This window comes from Oryzias melastigma, linkage group LG5 (genome assembly GCF_002922805.2).
Source record: "Oryzias melastigma strain HK-1 linkage group LG5, ASM292280v2, whole genome shotgun sequence".
In the NCBI taxonomy this organism is placed as follows: Eukaryota; Metazoa; Chordata; class Actinopteri; order Beloniformes; family Adrianichthyidae; genus Oryzias; species Oryzias melastigma.
Genome location: NC_050516.1, coordinates 11,536,325 through 11,556,622, shown reverse-complemented (window position 1 = coordinate 11,556,622; position 20,298 = coordinate 11,536,325). Strand labels below are relative to the sequence as shown.

The window sequence follows — 20,298 nt, the reverse complement described above, 5'->3', positions numbered from 1 at the left end:
CATGACTGGCAGAGGAAGGAGACGTGAATGAACTGTGTGATCCCAGAGAGATGGGATTTGAACCCATCTAACGTAGCATGGATATGAACCAGAGTCCTTGTAGGAGGATGGAGTAGGAAACGATGTCAAAGCTGTACTGAAAAACAGGAGGATGGGAACAGACAATGAGCCAGAACCTGCAGCGAGGAGGAGGTTGTTAGTAATTTTGATTGGTGTGGTTTCAGTGCTGTGATGAGGACAGAAACTGGACTAAAATATCTCATGGAGGGAGTTGTGAGTTTAGTGAGAATGAAGTTGTTAGACACCTGCTTTTTCTAGGCTTTTGGAGATAAAATCCATCCATCCATCTTCTTCTGCTCATCCGGGACAAGGGTCACAGGGGCAGCAGTCTAAGCAACGATGCCCAGACTTCCCTCTCCTCAGGAACTTCCTCCAAGTCCTCTGGGGGGGAGCTAATCTAAGAGCCCCTCTGGGAAGAGTCGGAATTCCAGTCACTACTGTACATGACCCTTTCTGCTAACTCCCAACTATTAGCCCCGTTTGTACTGAGCAGTCCGGTCCAGTAATTCTGATGAGCGTTTCCACTGAATTAAGCCTCACTCCCACTGAGCAGTTTTTTTTTTATTGTGCATGCATGATGTGTAGACTGAGTCATTGCGTTACTGTAGTGTGACTAGGAAAGCAACACAATTTTTAAAGATGAAAATTTAAGTTTTTAACATAAATATGAATAAAAAATGCAGGAATATTATTCCAGAATAAATCAACTTAAACCTTAAATAACTTTCAATATTTTACTCTCCATAAAAATATATTTTGCCAAAGTTATACAAGTTAGAATTAAGCTTAAGACAGTAAAGGGCCGTTATTAAAATGATCTGGAGGGCCGGAGGCCTTGACTATGACACGTGAGTTAGAATGACTTCTGGCTTTCTTTATTAAACACAGGATTTTACATCACAAGAACGTCATCATCCGTGCTCTTTCTCATGATGTACAAAGAAATAAACATAACAGGATAACATGAGTAAGGGCAAAACAGAAAAAATTTGGCCAGACAACATAACACCAGGGGAAAACCTACACTTTAACCCCAATCCGCTCAGACAAGCAAAGGACACAATATCCCACCGTTAGGCCCCCGACCCACTGTGTGTTTTGGATTTTGGCCTTCAGTGCGATTAAGTTCCACATCCCTGGTTAAATGGGTCCATTTTACAATGGAAATTCTCAAAATACCAAACTGGACCGTTCAGTGGAAACCAGGCTTATGTAACCACAAGCAACTCTGGGTACCCCCTGTGATGACCCCTGAAAGGTGAAATGAAATATATTGAGCTCTCTAAAGCAGGGGTCCCCGAACTACGCCCCGCGGGCAAGATCCGGCCCTCCTCCATATTTGGGCCAGCCCCCCAAACTGTTTTGACTAAACTAGACATTTTTCATAGTTTTTTAGGTTAATTTGGCATTTAGCTAATATTTCAGCAACATACGTTTTGGCGAATCAAGTCTATATTTCAGGTTTTTATGCTGATTTGGCTTTTGGCTAATTTTAGCTTTTTTCTGTTTGTTGGCTATTCTGAAGTTTAGCGAATAGCTTTTAGCTTTATGTTAGCTGTTTTGGCTAATTTTTTTTTGTGTTTGTTTTGTTTTTTTCGGCTAATTTGGCACTTTGCTAATGTATTAGCCAGCCATCAGCTTCTGTGTTTTCAGTTATCAATTTTCTGTGTTTTAGCTACATGTTCAGCCATTAATCTATTACAGATAATGCTTTTATCTAGTTTTTAAAACCCATCCATCCATCCATTTTCTTGACCGCTTCATCCCGTTCGGGGTTGCGGGGGTGCCGGAGCCTATCCCGGCCACTGATGGGCGAAGGCGGGGTACACCCTGGACAGGTCGCCAGTCTGTCGCAAGGCAGTTTTCAAAACGTTTTAGCATTATTTTTTTTCTGTCAAAATAACAAATGAATTATCTAAAATTTTGCAATGTGTGGCTCCCTGAAAAAATGTAAATGTTTACATTTAGGCGGTGATTGCCTACAAACCGACCCCCGTTATTTGGCCCTCACAAGAAAAAGTTTGGGTACCTCTGCTCTAAAGAACACCAGTTGTTACACCAAACCGAAACACGCACCGATGCAGATGTTTAGCTACAGTTGAGGGAAATTCATTCACAAAAACCGAGGTGAGTTTGTGTTTTTATTCCAAAGCAGAAGCAGACAAAAGTACGACAGGTGGAGCTGAAACGACTCAAAGACGACAGTTCAGACGGATCTGTATGTCCACTACAAAAATGTGTTTGTGACAGAAATCACATTCAATGAGCATTTTTATTGTGAAACAATATGAGGAGTGATGCACAAAGTGATGTGAGCAAAATACTACACATAAAAGTGAACCAAACTGGGAAAAAAAAAAAAAAAAAACATAAGCCCATTTATATTGATTACACACGGAAATAAACATTTTTGTCTGGAAAAAACACTGAAGATGAACCAACTGATGTATCCTCTGAGTGTGATGGCTGGTAGTATGTCAGACTGCATCCCATCATAAAGGGCAACTAAGCATGTTCTACTTCCCCATTAGTCATCCAGAACCTGCAGACCTGTAGAATACTAGTCAATACTGAGCGTACAGACTGCGGCGCTGGTGTGACCAGCAGCGGCTGCAAACAGCCAGGCTGATTACATAAAACACACAGAAATGCCCTTTTTGTTGCCGTCTCCAATGAGAATTCACAACACTAAAGAGTTTCAACAGGATTCCAAGCTGGAAAACGAGTCTGCATAGCATAAACCTGAAATCCGACTGCTCTCTACATTCTGAAGCCTAATGATGGCTAAAGCCTGAACCAAAAGGTAAAAAGGGATTAAAAGTCATCCGCTGGCGAGCCGTCCTCAGCGTGACATATGCTAAAACTTCTGCAAAATGCATCAAAATTAAAAAAATTACAGTATTTGTTTTGGCTCTTCGACTTTGATGAGCTACACGGCAAGAGAAAGAAGTCGGATCGAGTAAAACCGCCGGCCTCTTCCTTCGCCCTAAAACAGCTTTACTGGAAAAAAACAAAACAAAAAAACAGGTGACAGAGGAGGTGGGGCTCCGCCGAGGAGCTGTCAGAGTGGCCCAACCGTTGAGTGCATAGGCCTCAGTTTCAATCAACATTCATGAGGACAACCTGAACCCGATAGACTCCTCCAGCTATTTCCAGAAGATAGAGAGTCCTTACATTCGACTCGTCAGTTCAAACTCTTCTGCTAACAAGTAACCTTTCATTCTTTCCATTTTTGGGGTTCAGCCGTTTGTTAAAACATTCACAGGTAAGGGGTTGAGTTAGAGCAGAACTGTAAGGTAAACAGAACCAAGGCTAAGGCTTCCTGTTTTAACATTTAAACCCCTCTCAGTACAAACCTGATACTTAAGAAAAAAGATGAATAATCTCATATCCTCCATCTCTGTAATCTATAGTCTCTCTTATAAAAACACAGATCCACTCAGCGCTCTGCTGAAGCAGAATGAGGAGTTTGTTAAAATGGTAGAGTAACAAAATCAAACACTCTTACAAAACATTAGAATTTGCTAAGGAAAAATCAAAACACTGAGAAAAACCCATGCAGGACGACTCGTGCCGACAAATTATTGCTTCCTTTCCACAACATGTGTTTGCATGTGCATGCATGCTTCAGTGATCTGCAGAAACTGGGTTTGGTAAGCCGCTGCTGGCCTTCTTCCTCCTTTTGGACAGCAGTGGATTGGTTGAGTCCGCAATGGTCTTGATTTTGATTTGCTCGTAGTCGACCCTCATTGTTGCCAAGGCACTGGTCATTTCCTCCTGAGGAATAAACAACAAAGAAGACTTTTAAAGTAGAGTTTAGGGGAAAAAATGAAAATCCATAAAACATAATCAAGAAAAGCAGAAAAACAACACATGATAATATTCTTTTTTATACAATAGTTTAGGCAAAACTTGATGTCTCCATTAAAAAGTGACAATGCACACCTATAAAAGAAGATCCAGTGACAAAGCCTGAATGCTTTATATTATTGTGCCGGCCTAAATGACAGTTGGAAACTGGACTAACAGAAATTGTGTTTTTATCACAACAGAAAACAGACCCTCCTGGACTTCTTGACAGATTTTTTTTTTTTGATTGTTGCATAAATTGGTCAAAGTTGCAATAAAGTTGAGGTGAAAATCTAAAGTTGCAGGGTGTGCAAAAAATTGCAGGGTTTGCTTATATTTGCGTCAATAGTTGCAAATGCAACATCGCAAAATCCTGGAGGGTCTGACAAAACGCTAGAAAAGTATCAGTTTCTCTATGAAACATTACAATCAACTGCCATGTAATTTTAAATAGATTTTTCAACAGTTTTATTATTAATTAATGAAGGAAATTATTTGTTTGTTGCTAAACGTTTAGTGATCAAACGTAATGTGTGATATTTTTATTAAAGCGATCTGGGAAACTACTTGTGGACAAACTTTTGGTTCATCATTTGGACAAAAACAAGCAGTTAAGGTTAAACTTTCTCCCCTGAAATGATGATTTGGATCTTTTCAAGATAAAAATCACAAAGTGCTTCACAGTAAAACACAACGTTAAACACAGATTATAAAAAACAGAATATAAAACCAGAATTCTGAAAAAGCAATTTTAAAATATGTTTTTAGCAGCTTTTTAAAAGAAAACATTTTGAAAATTTTAAAAACATAATTTTTTTAACAAAACTTTGAATAATAAAAAGGCAGGAATATTATTCCAGAATAAATCAACTTAAATCTTAAATATCTTTCAATATTTTACTCTCCATAAAAACATTTTTTTTAAATTACAGTAAGAAATGAGCTTAAGATAACAGTGGACAACTAATAACATTAAAATAGAATGATCTGGAGGGCCGGATCCGGCCCCCGGAGCTTAACTTTGACGCATGAGATTTACAGTGACAAGTGCTCTGATTGGCTGCTAAATGATTCCTGAGCAGACTTTAACAGTGAGTGTGAGATGATTTTTGTTGTGTACAGTTATGAAAACTGTCTCACACCTCTGGACATCTCGTTGGGTATTATCCCTTACTTCATTGCCAAAAAAAGGGTGTTTATTCCCATATGAATGAATCTGTCCTCAGCATTTATCCCATCTATATTTTTGTCTGCATGGATCAAACCGCACATCACCACCATCAACCAACAATGGTTCCCTTTACTTCATTTCATTGTTGGGACAGCTTTCTTTCCATTTGTTGCAGGGTTTTATCATTTCAACTGTAAATAGAAGGTGTCCCCATTTTAAAACTTAAATAAAACTGTTAAACAAAATCTGCGCAATTGTTGCAATTATCCAGTTTTTGCTGCAGCTGTGTAATGCAGCCTCCTGTGATAGAAAATAAAAAAACAGCACTAAAAACAGCTTAAGAACTCAACGTTTTTGTGGATTTTATCTGCATTTCTTCCAGAACAGCTCTGTGAGCTGCAGAATTAATTTTCTTAAGTTAACACCATCGTTTTCATCTTCTGCTTCCAAATTTAATGAAAACCAGGAAGTACCCAATGTTGCAGTTCCTCAAAAGAACACTGGGGGCAGTTTGTAAAGAAGGCCGTTTCATATTGAAACCAATTTTAAAAAGTCGTATTTAAAAAATAAATGAATAAATAGATAAAAACACACACGCAAATTGAATGATTTTTGTCAAGGATATTTTTGAAGCAAGCATATTGCTTTACTGTTCAATAAAATTACCCCAAAGTATAAAATTTAAATAGAAACACAGTACAAAAATCATAACTGAGATAACATCTATTGTGTTGCCATTTCTGCATTAGACTTTTTATGAACAAAAAAAAAAAAAAAGGCCTCACACACACACAGAACAGTGAACCAAATGTCTTACCTTGACTTCCTCCCATGCATCCTTCTCCTCCATCAAAACCCTGCTGGTGTGAAGAGGGGTCTGCGGAACCTCCATCGACTGCTTTAGGGGGCAAAAGAAACACAGTAAGTTGAATAGAATAGAATAGAACAGAACAGAATAGAGCATAAAATTAAAAAAAAAAACGAATACAGAGAGATGGTAATATCCAATATAACAAGGCCTATTAAAAGGAAAAGCTAAAATCATAGTAAAATAAGGACTAAAATCAACTAAAGTATGGAGTCTAAACACGTACATTAATCCAAGGATGATTCATAAACTCGGTGATGGTCATCCTTTGGGTTGGCTCGGTCTTTAGGAGGGTGCTGATCAGTTGTTTAGCTGCAATAAACAACACATAAATACTTTGATTTGACATCAACACATGCTTATTAAATTGTTCACATTTTTGCAGTTCACTTTTCTTTTAATGTAAAAATATCTATACAAGGAAAATATGATTCAAGTTTAGACCTTCCTGTACAGGTGAAAACTTTTTATTGTTGCTGGAGTAAACAAAAAAAATGTTAAAAACAGAGCTGTAAAAACCTAAAAAAAAAGGCAAATATCTTTTAAGTTTTGACGTAAACAAGACACAATGCTTCCAATTTTGTTCCTAAATGAACAAACTATTACAATATTGTTGTTTTCTCAAAAAAAGTCAGAAATTGGACCCAATTTACTTGTGAAATCATCAACAGTTTCAAAAACGGACAAAAATAATTTCAGTTTCACCAGAGCAGAACAGATTTATTTCAGGTGTTTCATGAAGGTGCCAACAGTTTGTGTAGTTTCTTTCACAGGTGGTGTAGAACAATCGATGTAGGTGAGACAGAAACTACAGCAAAAGCCTGTGATGATCAACCTTGTTATCCAGCATAGAAAAAAGGAGACACTTGTTCCTAAATTATACATTATGAAACAGATGGGTTGAAAAGTATGAAATGATAAGGTTGGTGCAGACTCAGCTTAACTTCAATTTTTATATTATAGGTGCTGGAAATCTAAAAAAAACAGCATTAAATGTGCACCCAAAAATAGATTTTTATTATGATAAGTTCATAATCTAAAAGGATTCTAGTCTAAATTTGGAGAATTATTTTTAAATCAGGATTATTTCATTTGGTTGTTGGTGTTCATAGACAACAGTTTTTCTCTAGAATGCACTGCTGCAGCACATGCACAGAGAAAACATACAGTACGTGTGATTACAATTAACTAGAGGTGAAACTGGTCATGCTAATCTGGGTTGCAACAACTTCTGCACGAGAGAGAGGAAATATGAGCAATTTCTTCTAAGCTTAGATGCACAAGCCATCTTAAAGCTCTAACCAACCCCCCACCTAATTGAGATCATCGCTGGATAGATATAAGAATGTATAGATTCTAGAGTAACAAAAAAATATGCAAATGAGGTGAAGTGCAGAAAATATGTATCTAAACTAACTAAAACGTTAAATATTATACTCTCATAATGCATTTTTATGTGTAATTCTAATCTGCTGCTTCCGGCTCTTTCTCAGACTCTCTGAAGCCACATCGCGGGTGGTCTCACCACAGACGTCTACACCTTTTTTCATACTTGCTAACACTCTCGTCCCACATCACACCTGAAACCTTCCTCCACCCGTTCTAACTTGCTCGCCTGTCTCCTCACCTCTCTTTCACACTCTCCATCACCCTGGACTGTTGAGCTGAAGTGCTGAAAGTCCTCTACCTTCTTCCCCTCTGCTCCCTGTTAACTTCACCGTTCTACTTCTCCTCATTTACACAAATCGTCTGGTTGACCTTCGTTTCTCTTCGTTCCAGAGCAAACCTCCACCTGCTTTGTGAACTCATAAATGACAACTGCAAACATCACAGTCAACCTGGATCACAACAGATCACATCACAGAGCTGTGATTATGATTCTCATATGTGATTTGGCTTTGATTTGATGTCGGACGCCTTTTCCTGACACAAGACTTTCCGTTTGTCAGGACACACAAACGCACTGGATTGTCCCTCGTCTGGTTCCATGTAACCTCTAGTTGCTCTGTATTTTATCTTTTTCACAAAAGATAAAGTTTTGATCTCACTGTTTCAAACATAACTAGAAAAGTTGCATTAGTGTGAACGCTTCTTGGTGAAAGAATTCACAATAATTGCTGAAAGGATTTGCTGAAAATGCAAAAGCTATTTTGCTAAAAGACTGGAAATTTTGTGAAAGAACTTTGAAAGAGTGCTGAAGTTGACCTACATTTCTGAAAAATCTGAAGTAACATTGTTTAAAAATTCCTAATACATGCAGATTTTCCTAAAATATGTAGTGTGTTGCTTAAATACTAGCTCAACTCCAAAATAGTCTAGAATTCCTCAGTAAACTAAATAATCAAAAACATTTGCCTGTTGCTAAAATAGAAGCTAAATTCTAAATTAGCCTAAAAAACCTCAGTGGATAACAAACTAGTCATAAAAGTTAGCATGTTGCTAAAATAGAAGCTAAACTAGCCTAGTAATAGTCGACTGGTCACCGATTAATGGATGTAAAACGCACATCCTGACCATCAATAACTTTAAACTAACCAAAAATAAAGAGTTTATTAAACGTTTAATGAATTGTGTAGCCTCTGTCCTTTAGTTTCTGGTATTAAAACAACTATAAACAAAAGGGATTTTTCACCAAAGATAAAGTTTTGGTCTCACTGATTCAAATGTAAAATAGTGCATTTTTTGGTGCTGAACGCTCACAACTTTGTTCAACTTTGTTACACTCTGGCTCTATATAACATAAAGTGACGTCTAATCGACTATTACATTTGTCGACGTTTTGTCAACTAATCGTGGCAGCCCTGGATGCAGCAACTCATTTTAGAATAATTTGGAGTACATTTTATCTCTAACCTTCTTTTTAAGTTATATATTTTTCTTCAAATGATAGGTTTGAGCAGAAGTTTTATTTGTCTGACCTTGTTTTATTTGAGGAAACTGGAAAATTTGATTTGACTCATAACATTTACATATAATTAAGACAAACTGATCTTAAAATGCGTATCTCTAGTCTTACTTTATTATTATAATTTAGAATTAAGGATAGTCAGACTGTTGTAGTGCTTAAAATATTATATATTTAGGGTAAAAAATTAATACATTTAAATACTTTGAAGATATAAAACTCCTTTTTTGAGCAATACTTGTCTATTTTAAGACATATTTTTAATTACCAGAAGGTTGCATGTGCAGAATGAGGTTTCCTTTGAGAAGATTTACTTGAAATGAAAACAGAAATGCTTTGCAGTAAGTTTCAGAATTTTGAGCTTTACCTTCTTCTGATACGTCGGACCATTCCGGGTTTGGGAATTCATACTGGCCCATCCTGATCCTCCTCTTCATCCCAGGGGAGATGGCTAAACCGTGGTTCGAATAGAATGGAGGGTACCCACACAGCCTGTTGGACATTCATGATGACTATATTAAAATATAATATATACATTGATGGTAAAAGGGTGCAGATGTTATAGGAAGAATGACTCACAGGATATACATGATGACACCCAACGACCACATGTCACATGACTTGTCGTACTTCTCTGGGCCCAGGACTTCTGGAGCTGTGAAAAAGAATGAAACCAGACATTTTTCAAATGAGATTACTACCATGCTGCACATATTTACAAAGGTTCAGGTGATGTAGACCCTTACCAGCATAGTAGGGTGTGTAGCAGGGAGTATTCAAAGAGTTGTGCGTGGTGGTCTCCTTGGCAAAGCCAAAGTCTGTGAGTTTGAGAAGCGCATTGGGCCTCTTTGAAGAATAGAGTAAATTCTCAGGCTGTTTTTATGGGAAAGGGGAAGAAAATGAAGATTATGTAGTCAGTACGTGTGACTGTGGGCAACGCTGCATGTCATTCTGCGGTAGGAAGCTCTGACTGACCTTGACGTCTCTGTGAGCAATGTTGATGGAGTGTAAGAACTGGATGGCTTCACCTATTCGCTTCATGATGTTGGATGCCTCTAAATTGAAAATATATATATATTTTAAAGGATTGATAGAAAAACTTCCAAAATGGATTTGAAATTTCCCAAATGCAAAACTGAAATAGTTTGGCGAAAAAGCATTTGTCAGTCACCAATTCCGCAAGTTCCTCCTCTAAAGCTGAGAGGTCTGCAATACAAATGCACTTCAACTGTCAGAGACAGAATATATATTTAAAAAAAATGTAGATAATAACTTGTGGTCAATAACAAAATTTAACTTTATTCCTTTTCAATGTAATCTTGGTTAGCAGCGAAGGAAGGTCTTACGCTTCCTTCTAGGTTTGCATTCACTGTAGTTGATATTTTGGTCCATTCCTCCATGCAGATCTTCTCAAGAGCTGTAATGTTTTGGGTTGTTGCTGGGAAACAGTGACTCAACTCCCTCCACAGATTCTCTATTGGATTTAAATCCAGAGACTGGTTAGGACACTCCAGAACCTTAATAATCTTTTCCTTTGTTGCTGAACGATGTGTCTGGGATTGTCATGCTGAAAGATCCAGACAAATGTCAATGTTCCCACTGATGGAAGGAGGTTTTAGCCCCAAATCTTACCATCCAAGGTAGGGCTGGGTATCGATTATAATTTTCAGAAACAATTTGATTCACAAAAGACTAGATCGATTCCGATTTTTTCGATTCTTCAATTCAATTTTGAGTTTAGACACATTTGTTTAAAAAGACATTAATAACCTACTATGTTTTGAAAATATTCATATTAATCTGATACAGTTCACATACTGTAAATGTATCAGTGAAATAATGAGATTGTTAATATCATACAGTGTAACATGGATTCTCTAAAGGAGAAGTTCTAACAAAAATTTTCATATTATTAACATTGTAAACATTGTTCTGCTTCTCCTAGAGGGCGGTTCAGTTTGGCCAGTAGGTGGCGATCGCGCAAATGGTATTTTAGAACAAAAATGGTTATTCTAAAAACATTTCCTTAAAAGAGTTTAGAAAATTCATGCCTGTGAATAAATAAAGATGTTCATTTAGTCAGCAATGTATGTTTAGGTCGGCCAGGCGTTAGCATTAGCCGTCCTATGGGAAATTCCATTAAACATTAGCATCAAGCTAGTTGAGTTTACCTTTATGTGCTAAATCGATTTATATTTTTAGGAATCGATTCTTGATCTGTTAAACTTTAATCAATTCAAATCGCTTAATCAATTTTATCAACCAAGCCCCAAATTATTTTTGATTGTTTATTTGCAGAAAAGCAACCCTAAAACATGATGCATCCACCCCCATGCCTCACAATGGGTCTCATCTGACCTCATAATCCTCTCCCAACCCTCCTCTGGATCATCCAGATGGTCTCTGGCTAACTTTAGACTTTCTTGGACATGTGTTGGCTTAAACAGGGAGATGTCACATGTTACTATGGTGACTTTTGTTACTGAGGTCCGAGCTCTTTTCAGGTCATTGACAGGTTTTATCTACTGTGTAGTTATAGGAGGGAGCTTTCACATCATTCTCAAGATCATTTGTGCGAGTGAGATCTTTCCTGGAGCTCTAGGTGGACGGAGATTGTCAACGATCTTGTTTTCGAATGTTTGCTTCAGCAGTTAATCTCTTTGCACCAAGCTGCTTGCTCGTTGTAGATTAGTTCATCATAGTCGTGTTCAGGTCTATCATCTTGTTTCTGGTGTCCTTCGACAGCTCTTTGGTTTTGTTCATGGTGGTTACAGTCTGGTTGTTACAGGGTGAGAACAACCGTCTTTTACACAGACAACCAGTTCTAACAGATGGCATTAATACAGGAAACGTGTGGAGCATAGAGCAGCCTCTTAAGAAGAAGTAACAGGTCTGTGTTGTTGTTTGAAGAAGCTAAAAACGTGTTTTCTGAACAGAAATTGTTTGAAAATTATACATAATGATTTTCTAGATTGTCTTTCACAGTTGAAGTGTATCTTTGACGAACATAACAGACCAAACTCATCCTTTTAAGTCGGTATAACTTACAGATTCACTGACTGCCAAATTTTTTTTTATGTCCTGCTGGACATCAAAATAAAATCTGTCAGTTTTAGGTTTCTGTGAGCTTCTTACCTTTCTCTGTGAAGGCCTGGTCTCCTCTGTCCTGAATTCGACTGAAAAGCTCGCCACCATCCATACTGAGAGAAAAAGATAAACAAAAGAAAAATGTTGTGACATGTTGCACAGACATGCAAATAAATCTTACTTACATCTTACTTACTCAGAAAGGTTGTGCAATACTAAGATACAATACAACATGTGGAACAACAAAGAATAACACTTCAACCTAAGCAGATGCTGGAATAAGCTTTAGCAGAAAAATGGGGGAAAAAAAACAAGTTGATGTATTTTTTGATTTTGACATTTGTCTGTGAAATCAAGTAAACAACTATGCAGTACTTAGGCAAAATGAAAGAATCGGTGTCATTTTCTTCGACATGGACAGGAAATCATTAGAAATCCACGTCTGAGTTGTGGACGGGACTGTTGGAACGGACATCCCTACCCCTCTTCCCCTCCCCGTTTTTGAGAGCTTAGAGTAGGGAGTTTGTGGCCTGCCCAGCGTAGTTTCTACATCACAAATAAGCTCTTTTCAAGCGGCATCTTTTTTGTTTCCTTCTGATTCAGAACGATTTAAATAAAGAAATATTCAGAAATGCCATTTTAGGCTTCCTTTTCTTAATACATGTTCTCCATCAGGAGAAAAATGCAATAAGAAGATGTTAAAAACACTATTTTAATGGAGTATTTAAAGAAACACAATAGCTCATTTATGAAAACAAGAAATCCTGAAAAATTTCATTTGAACACAAAATAGTCACATACTAGATAAGACGGTTGCATAAACAAGGACAAGCTTTCATTAAACACTTAGGATTTTGAGCTTAATCACAAACATCTAAATTGAAATGATAAAAGTAAAAAAAGGAAGTAAATGTACTTAAATGTGCTAAACTGCTCTCAGCATAAAAATAAATTTTCATGCAAATTTGCAGAAAGTAATGAAATAAAAATTTCTAAAAATCTACCAGGAATGAGAAGCTTCTCCCTTATGTTTTTAACATAAAGAATAAACCCTTTATAAAAACTTCAGTATATAAATAAATGCATTCTAATGATATTTAACTCTAGAAATAAGAATGATATTACATTCTAGATATAAGATCGGTATAAGAATGCTAGTTTTGAGATCGTTTCATTTTTGATTTTTATTAGCATTTATTTAAAGAGCTCTTTGAAAAGAATCGTCAATTTATTCAAATACATTTGAACATGTTGTCTTCCACTTAATAGTCCAGCTGCTACAAAAGGAAAGAGTTTGGATTTAGATTGGCCACCTGATAATTTTTGGGCAGAGGCATTTGTAGGAAACACGGTTTCTGTGCAGTGAACTCTAGATTTAAGGCAGCGCTTTGGGTAGAGGTGTAATTTACAATTAATGCTCAGCAGTTTCTAAAAGTAGTAGGACAAGTGACACTGTGACCCCTTTAGAGAACAAGAGACATGCTTCAAGCTGAATAATGTAGGTCAGACTCACAATGAGTCACAAGTTGAAGAAAGAGAGACCTAAACGGTCTTCTGCACTTGCCTGTTTTTCTAGGAAATGTTTGAAGTTTCATCAGAAAACTTTTTTTTTTCTCTAAATTGCATTTCAAAGTCAAGTCAATTTTCTCAATAAGTTAGTCATCACTTTTAACATGTGAGCATGCGGGCAGACACGTTTACTCCCCCAGCACTACAAAGGTAACCACAGCGTGCACGTGTGACAAGTTGGCTGGGGCTGGGAGGGAGTCGAAATGCTAAAGCAGTGGAAGTTGATTTAAAAGAAATGGCAATGCTCTTTAGAGGAAATGCGATATTCCTCACATCTTCAGAAAAGCAGATGATGATTTATAAAAACAATTAAATTATGTTTAGCAAAAAGCAGGGTGAAAATATCATTTTAAAAATGTTAAATTAAGTAAATTTGCTCTGAAAAGATCAAACTTTATTTTAAAATCCAATCCAATGAAAATACTGTTTTTAACATGTTCTTGAGGCATTTTTCTGATCATGGAGGACGTTTAAAGATAAATTAAATTAAAACTGCATTTCTTAGGGTTTCTTTCTCTAAATTGTTGTGAATCAGGATCAGACGACCAATAGATCCAAGTAAGTCTTTGATTTCCTCGTCTGAGTTGGCATCTCAAAACAACTGGATAGCTCCAATATTACTTGCTAGTTTTGTTGCATCAGTGATGTTAACTTGGGATTGTGAGGGGCTGTAAGCTAGCGGGAGAGCGTGTAAACAAAGGGATGATGGGAAGTCAAGGTAGGCTTACTCCAGTCCCACAACTTGCAGGCAAATTTCTTGCCACTCTCCAGAAACTATGTCCCAGAAAACGAAACAGGCTTTTACATTTTGGCTAAAAACGTCATAATAATAAAAAAAAAAAAGACCACTGGGAATGATTTTACAATAGATCAATAGTTGACTGGAGGGGGACTAAAAGCTTTACTTAACATTTAATTATTAATTTATTTTGAACAAGGTGGTATATTAGCTTTTAAACTAATCTTTGTTTTATTTTATTGTTTGTGCATCAGAGATCAGTTAAAATATTAAAGAGCAGCAATTATTTCAATCTGATCTCACAATGTGAAATTTAGCTGATCTTAGAAAAGTCTGCATTCATTATCAACTTGGTTTTTCCCTAAAATAGACACTTGTTCCCTTCATATCTCTGTAATTACACCAAACCAAGACAAACCGGTCAATATTCATTAAGATCACAAGAATCCTTGCAACAGTTTGGACAGAAGTTGGAAATATTTCTTTTCAGTTCTCTGCACTGACAACATGGAACAATCTCCAAAATCACTTGAAGTTGGAGCAACTGGTTCATGCAGGCCAGCTTAAAACTAAACTCAAAATGTTGGAAGTAAGAAACACGGTTTGTGAATGTTATTTTTATGAATTTTATTGTTGATTGTAATTTGGTGTTTGTGACCCCCCAGGGCTCCTTTGAAAAATAGATTTTTAATCTCAACAGGACTTCCCCGGTTAAATAAAGGTAAATAAATAATAAAAACTTGTGGTGGAGAGAATCTGGTAGCTTTTCAAAATAAAACGACATGCAGACTCAAAGAATATATAAATTTAAAAAAATGCAAGTTAAATATTATTTCTTTGTGATCTGGTACCATTTGACTCATGGGCCAGTGCTGGTCTGCCGCCCAGAGGTTGAAAAGGATTTTTCCTTTTTCTTTTAAATAGAGGTATATTTGAAAACATATTGGGATATAGTGAAAAGGTTGATTTTTTTTTGTCATTTCAAGAAATGTTGCTACATAGACTCATTGCACACACATTTCAAGTCATTTTACTGTGATTTTGATTCTTATTGTCTATAGATAACGGAAACCAAACATTTTTTTCTCATAAATATAATGCATCATATTATATCGCCCAATTAAAAAAGGATGTCCTCAGCAGAAACGTCAGGCTTCTGAAAACTGCTCATTTCTATGCACTCCATACTGGTTGGGCCTCCTTTTGCATGGAAAATCTGCATCAATGCAGCGTGGCATGTTTTCACAATCAGTAGCTTCCTCTTCTCAAAAGGAGCAAAAACAAAAGAAATACATCAAATACAAGACATTCAGAACAGGAAATGACAGGAAACTGCTCAAACGAGTCAAGTGCTGCTGAAAAAAGCGGTTGAATTTGGGTTCACTGTGACTTTGTGAGGTTTTCTGAAGTATTCTGGTTTCCTCCCACAATCCAAAAACATCCGACAGGTCAGTTAAAAATACTAAAATGTCCAAACAAGTGAGGTTGAGCACGTGTTTGTGTAATCTGGCTCCCTCTCACAGTCCACACAAGCTTATCTGACACGTTTTTTGAAGTTTCTAAACTGCATGTCAACATTTGTGATGAACAAGTGACTTTCACTAACACAAGGACTTAACCGGCTTTGGCTTTTGCAATTTTAAAGAACCACTCATTCAAAATCTTGTTTTTACCATGTTCTTGTGGTGCATTTCTCATGTTGGAAAATTAATTCTAATTTTGCATTTCTGACCATTTTGTTATTAAAATCATTGTGAATCAGGAGTAGTCGAAAAAATACAGTTGGAAAAAGCTTGTGGCAACAACGCATGTGTTACAATCCCTGCTCTGCTCCATTCCGATGCAGCTACTGGCATCTCAAAACAGTACGGCTGGAAAGCCCTAACATTGCCCGCCGTTTTTGTTGCATCGCTAATGTTAATATGGGGTTGTGAGGGGCTGGAAGAGAGTGTAAACAGAAGGATGTTGGGAAGTAGAGGTGGGCTTACTTTGTGCCAACAGTCTCATGCACAACTCAAAAGGCACATTTTTACTGCTCTGCAGAAACTAGGTCCAAGAAAACATCACAGGCTTTGAGAGAATTTAAGCCATGTTTTCTGCAACTATTAAAAAAAACCTTTACTGATATGAAATGGTAGATTAGGTTTCTGCTTTTAATGATAGAATTCCATCCCCATAGTGGATACAATTTCAAGTTTTTTTTTCTCCAGGGTAAAGTGGGAATACTTCAGATACATCAGAACTAAAACTGAAGGTTTTGAAAAGGCTACAATGGTATGACATACAACTTAGCATTTGCTTCCTGAAAAGTGTCTGCTTGTTTAACTTAAAGGTTCAATTTTAAACTGAATCTCATCAAGGACTGATTGGGATTATCACTGGTCCTGCCTCAAAAGGTTTTGTTTGTGTTCTTACCATTCCATAACGATCAGCAGACATTTCCTTCCCTGATAAAGGTTTTCAAAGACATCAATGATGCGCACAATACTAGCACAAGGCGATGCCCTCCAGTGAAGCTCCGCTTCCCTGCGTGCCTTGGGACAGTCCTGAAGCATCTGCAGACAGAGATGTTTAAGTTAGTTATCCTGAACAACACATTCAACTATCCTAACTAGCAAGAAATTAGGATGGAATGTATATTTTTCTCCAACATTTCAGTTCAAAAACAAAGAAAAGCATAGGATGGTGGAGAGAAAATTAAGAAGTTCATAATGATGAATACATTTAAAAAGGACAAACCTGGATCAATTATCACAATGATCAAAAAGTGATGTTTTTAAAGTGACAGTTTCTTCAAACTAAGTTTTGTGCAACTATAGCACCCTCTTTGTGTGGCACAAACTCAATACACAATTTATTACAACTACAATCAAATTTAATTAAATCTAAAAGAATAAATATAAGGTATAATAAAAAAATACCATATAATAAGATATGTACTCTGATATTTCTGAATTCTAACATTTTGTACCCTTTTGGTTAATTATGTTCATCTAAAGCAGGGGTGTCAAACTCAGTCGCACAAGGGGCCAAAATCCAAAACACACCTTAGGTCACGGGCTGAACACTCTAAAACTACATTTTTAAAACTTTAAATACCCAACTTTTTAACATAATTATGAACTAGATATATAGCATTACCTATGATAATGCTAGTGTGAATGCTGTAAGCTGAATTTGGCTGCTGAAGATGATAGTGCTGATAGCTAAATACGTGAAGCTGATAGCCAGGTAAAATATGAGCTAAATGCCAAATTAGCCAGAAAAAATAAATAAAAAATTTGGGTTAGCCAAAACAGCTAGCATGTAGCTAAAAAAAAATAGCTAGCAAAATAGCCTAAAAACGGAAAAAGAAAAAACCTAAAGTAGCAAAGACAGTAAGCATGTACCCTAAATATTAGCTAAACTCCAAAAATAGCCTTAAAAATCTTAGTAAATGCCAAAAATAGTCCAAAAGCTAGCAGAATGCCAATTTTTAAAACTGTAACTTTTTAACATAACTATGATTAATAAAAAAAAAAAACAGTGATATTATTCCAGAATAAATCAACTTAAACCTTAAATAACTTTCAACATGTTATTCTCCCTAAAAAAATGTTGTCAAAATTATACAAGTTAGAAATAAGTGCAAGATAACATCGGGCCATTAATAACAATTAAAAAAAAAGATCTGGAGGGCCGGATCCGGCCCCCGAGCCTTGACTTCGACACATGTGATCTAGAAAGTCAAAAATCTACTTTTAGGCATGAATCATAGAACAAATGACTATTTTTCTTAGGTGTTTATTATTATAATGTTTTTAATCCATGTGGAGTTTCCTTTTGTTGTTATATTTAGTTCTTTTTTTAGACAGTTGTGTGGGCAATTTTACAGCTGAACCTCAAAATAAGAAAATGTATTCACACAATTAAAAAAAAAAGTATTTTATCTGCAGGAGAGCGTGCTGCTTCCGTGGTTATACCCTCAATATCTAGTTTGTAACATTTCAATAATGGAAAACCTTATTTCAAAATAAAAGAGTTTTGAAGTATGCTGTCAAACAGTGAAGGGAAATATGAAGCATTAACATAACTGTAATGTAATGCAGAACAAAATGAAATGTCGGTCCATCTGGTCTTCTCACAACATTCCAACACTGCCCACAACTTCACAGTGGACTTTATTCCAGAGACAACGAAAGTCTATTTTTCTAACGGGTGTAATTCACACAACTGTTGGAAAATTATAAACTAAAAACATTAAAAAGTTGTTTTCAAAACAATTGTAATAAATTTTTAAAAATGGTAAAAAAATAATCAGTTCATTTGCTTTAAACATGTATTCCTATGGATCATAAGAAATTCTAAAATATTTAGCAAGAAATATTTGAGCTTCCTAATGTGACACCAGAAGAGAAAGGTAGAAAAGCTTGCTTGATGTGACCACTTGCCCACTACATACAAAGCTTAAAAAATTGGAAATCTCAGGAGATTTTCAACTATGAACAACCACAGTCATCCCTTTTTAAATTCAACACAGTAAAAATGTTCACCTTTTAATCCTGAGTGATAAAGAAAACATTTGATTCCACAAATTTAATTACAGTGAAAGTTATTCTGTGCTTTATAACTGAACTTGAAATTATGAAGTTCTATGATACAACGGTGCCACCTGCTGAGGAAAAACAGTCACTACAGTCCCACTCTGGTCAGAAACAGTCAAGTAGTTTTTAGGATGTTGTCATCAGTAATGTCACCCAGAAAAGAAACAGTTGAGGGTTCAAAGCTTAAAAGTTTACATGTATCTGGGGTCTTTCGACATGAACTTTTGCCTTTTTACATTGTGCCAGCATGAGTTCTACCCTTCAAAAGCATACGTCAATGATGTTTTGAAAGCTCTGAAAGAGCCTCGTTTGCTTGAGTGTGATTCTAGGATGGAATGGAAGTTTGACAATGTTAGACACAAGTGTGATCCAATGGAAACAGAGTATATAGATAATCAGTGGATGAGTAATGACTCGATCATCCACAAGATGTGAGACTTTTAGTGTCGCACGCAGGGCCACAAGAACAAGAACAGAGGGCTTTCTGGCTGGAACATTTTACACTTCACAAAGAGTTCAAGTGTAGACCTCCTGTGAAATCCTGACAGAGCTTCTATAAGCCAGCATGAGCATCACTTTAGAGAAAGTAAAACACTTCCTTTCATAAAATCTTTTTATTACAGTGTGATGTTGAATAAATATGAAGTGATTAAAATAAATTTGTCTTTAAAGAAAACGTTCTGAACATTTTACAATATGACTGAAAGCATCTACACTTTCTTGGAGAAGCTATTTGAAAAAAGGCTTGATTTTTGGACAAAGTTTGTTAAAAAGACCAGAGTTGTTCTGCGATTAGATATCATTTTCCTGAGCAGAGGAATCACCAAATGTATGTAATTAGATTTAATTGGATTAACTAAGGAATCTGATAGAAAAGCCAAGAAAAACCCTCTCCTAAAGACCCATTTCAACAAAAATTGAGTTTTGGGGTTTTTAATCTGTTCTTATGATGGAAGACATGTAAAAAGAAAATTAAGATTAAAACTGTGTTTTGTAGTAATTCTTTATTCTAATCATGGTCAATCACGAGCAAACAAAAAAGGCTGTTTGAAAAAGCTTGTAGTTCTTAAGTACAAACTATATTCAGAGGGCCACAAGCTTCCTGCTCCGCTCTATTCTATTCTGATACATCCACTTGAAGACAAATAGATCCATCCTTTATGCTTCGTTGTGTGAGCTGGCATCTGTCTCAAAACTGTACGGCTGGATAGCTTCGATATTCCTCGCCATTTTGTAGCACCGCTAAAGCTTAGGGTTGTGAGGGACTGTAAACTAGCGGGGGTGAACAAACAAAGGAATGATGGGAAATTACTCCACGCCAACAGACCCACCTACAACTCAGAAGTGAATTTCTAATGAAGTACAGTCGCTCTTCTAGAAAATTACACTTTTTTTAATTTTAGCATAATTAAAAGACCACTGGGAAAGCTTTTACAATCGATCGATAGATGCCTAGAGTGGAACTTT

At 36.4% G+C, this 20,298-nt stretch overlaps 1 protein-coding gene across 2 annotated transcripts in view; it reads right to left on the bottom strand.

The window, feature by feature from the left end:
- Positions 1–2,187: 2,187 nt before the first annotated feature.
- Positions 2,188–20,298, bottom strand: part of mapkapk2a (MAPK activated protein kinase 2a) — a 29,764-nt gene continuing 11,653 nt past the window's right edge. Inside the window, exons 2-10 of one of the 2 annotated variants that reach the window (XM_024270637.2) lie at positions 16,664–16,803; positions 11,989–12,053; positions 9,829–9,908; positions 9,600–9,726; positions 9,433–9,508; positions 9,221–9,345; positions 6,175–6,260; positions 5,898–5,975; positions 2,188–3,837 (exon numbers count right to left, since the gene is read on the bottom strand). In XM_024270637.2, the coding sequence (XP_024126405.1) occupies positions 3,688–3,837; positions 5,898–5,975; positions 6,175–6,260; positions 9,221–9,345; positions 9,433–9,508; positions 9,600–9,726; positions 9,829–9,908; positions 11,989–12,053; positions 16,664–16,803 (927 nt within the window). In that variant the 3' untranslated portion in view covers positions 2,188–3,687. Of the gene's footprint in view, positions 3,838–5,897; positions 5,979–6,174; positions 6,261–9,220; positions 9,346–9,432; positions 9,509–9,599; positions 9,727–9,828; positions 9,909–11,988; positions 12,054–16,663; positions 16,804–20,298 lie in introns of both variants that reach the window. The other variant, XM_024270636.2, reaches the window with a different exon arrangement.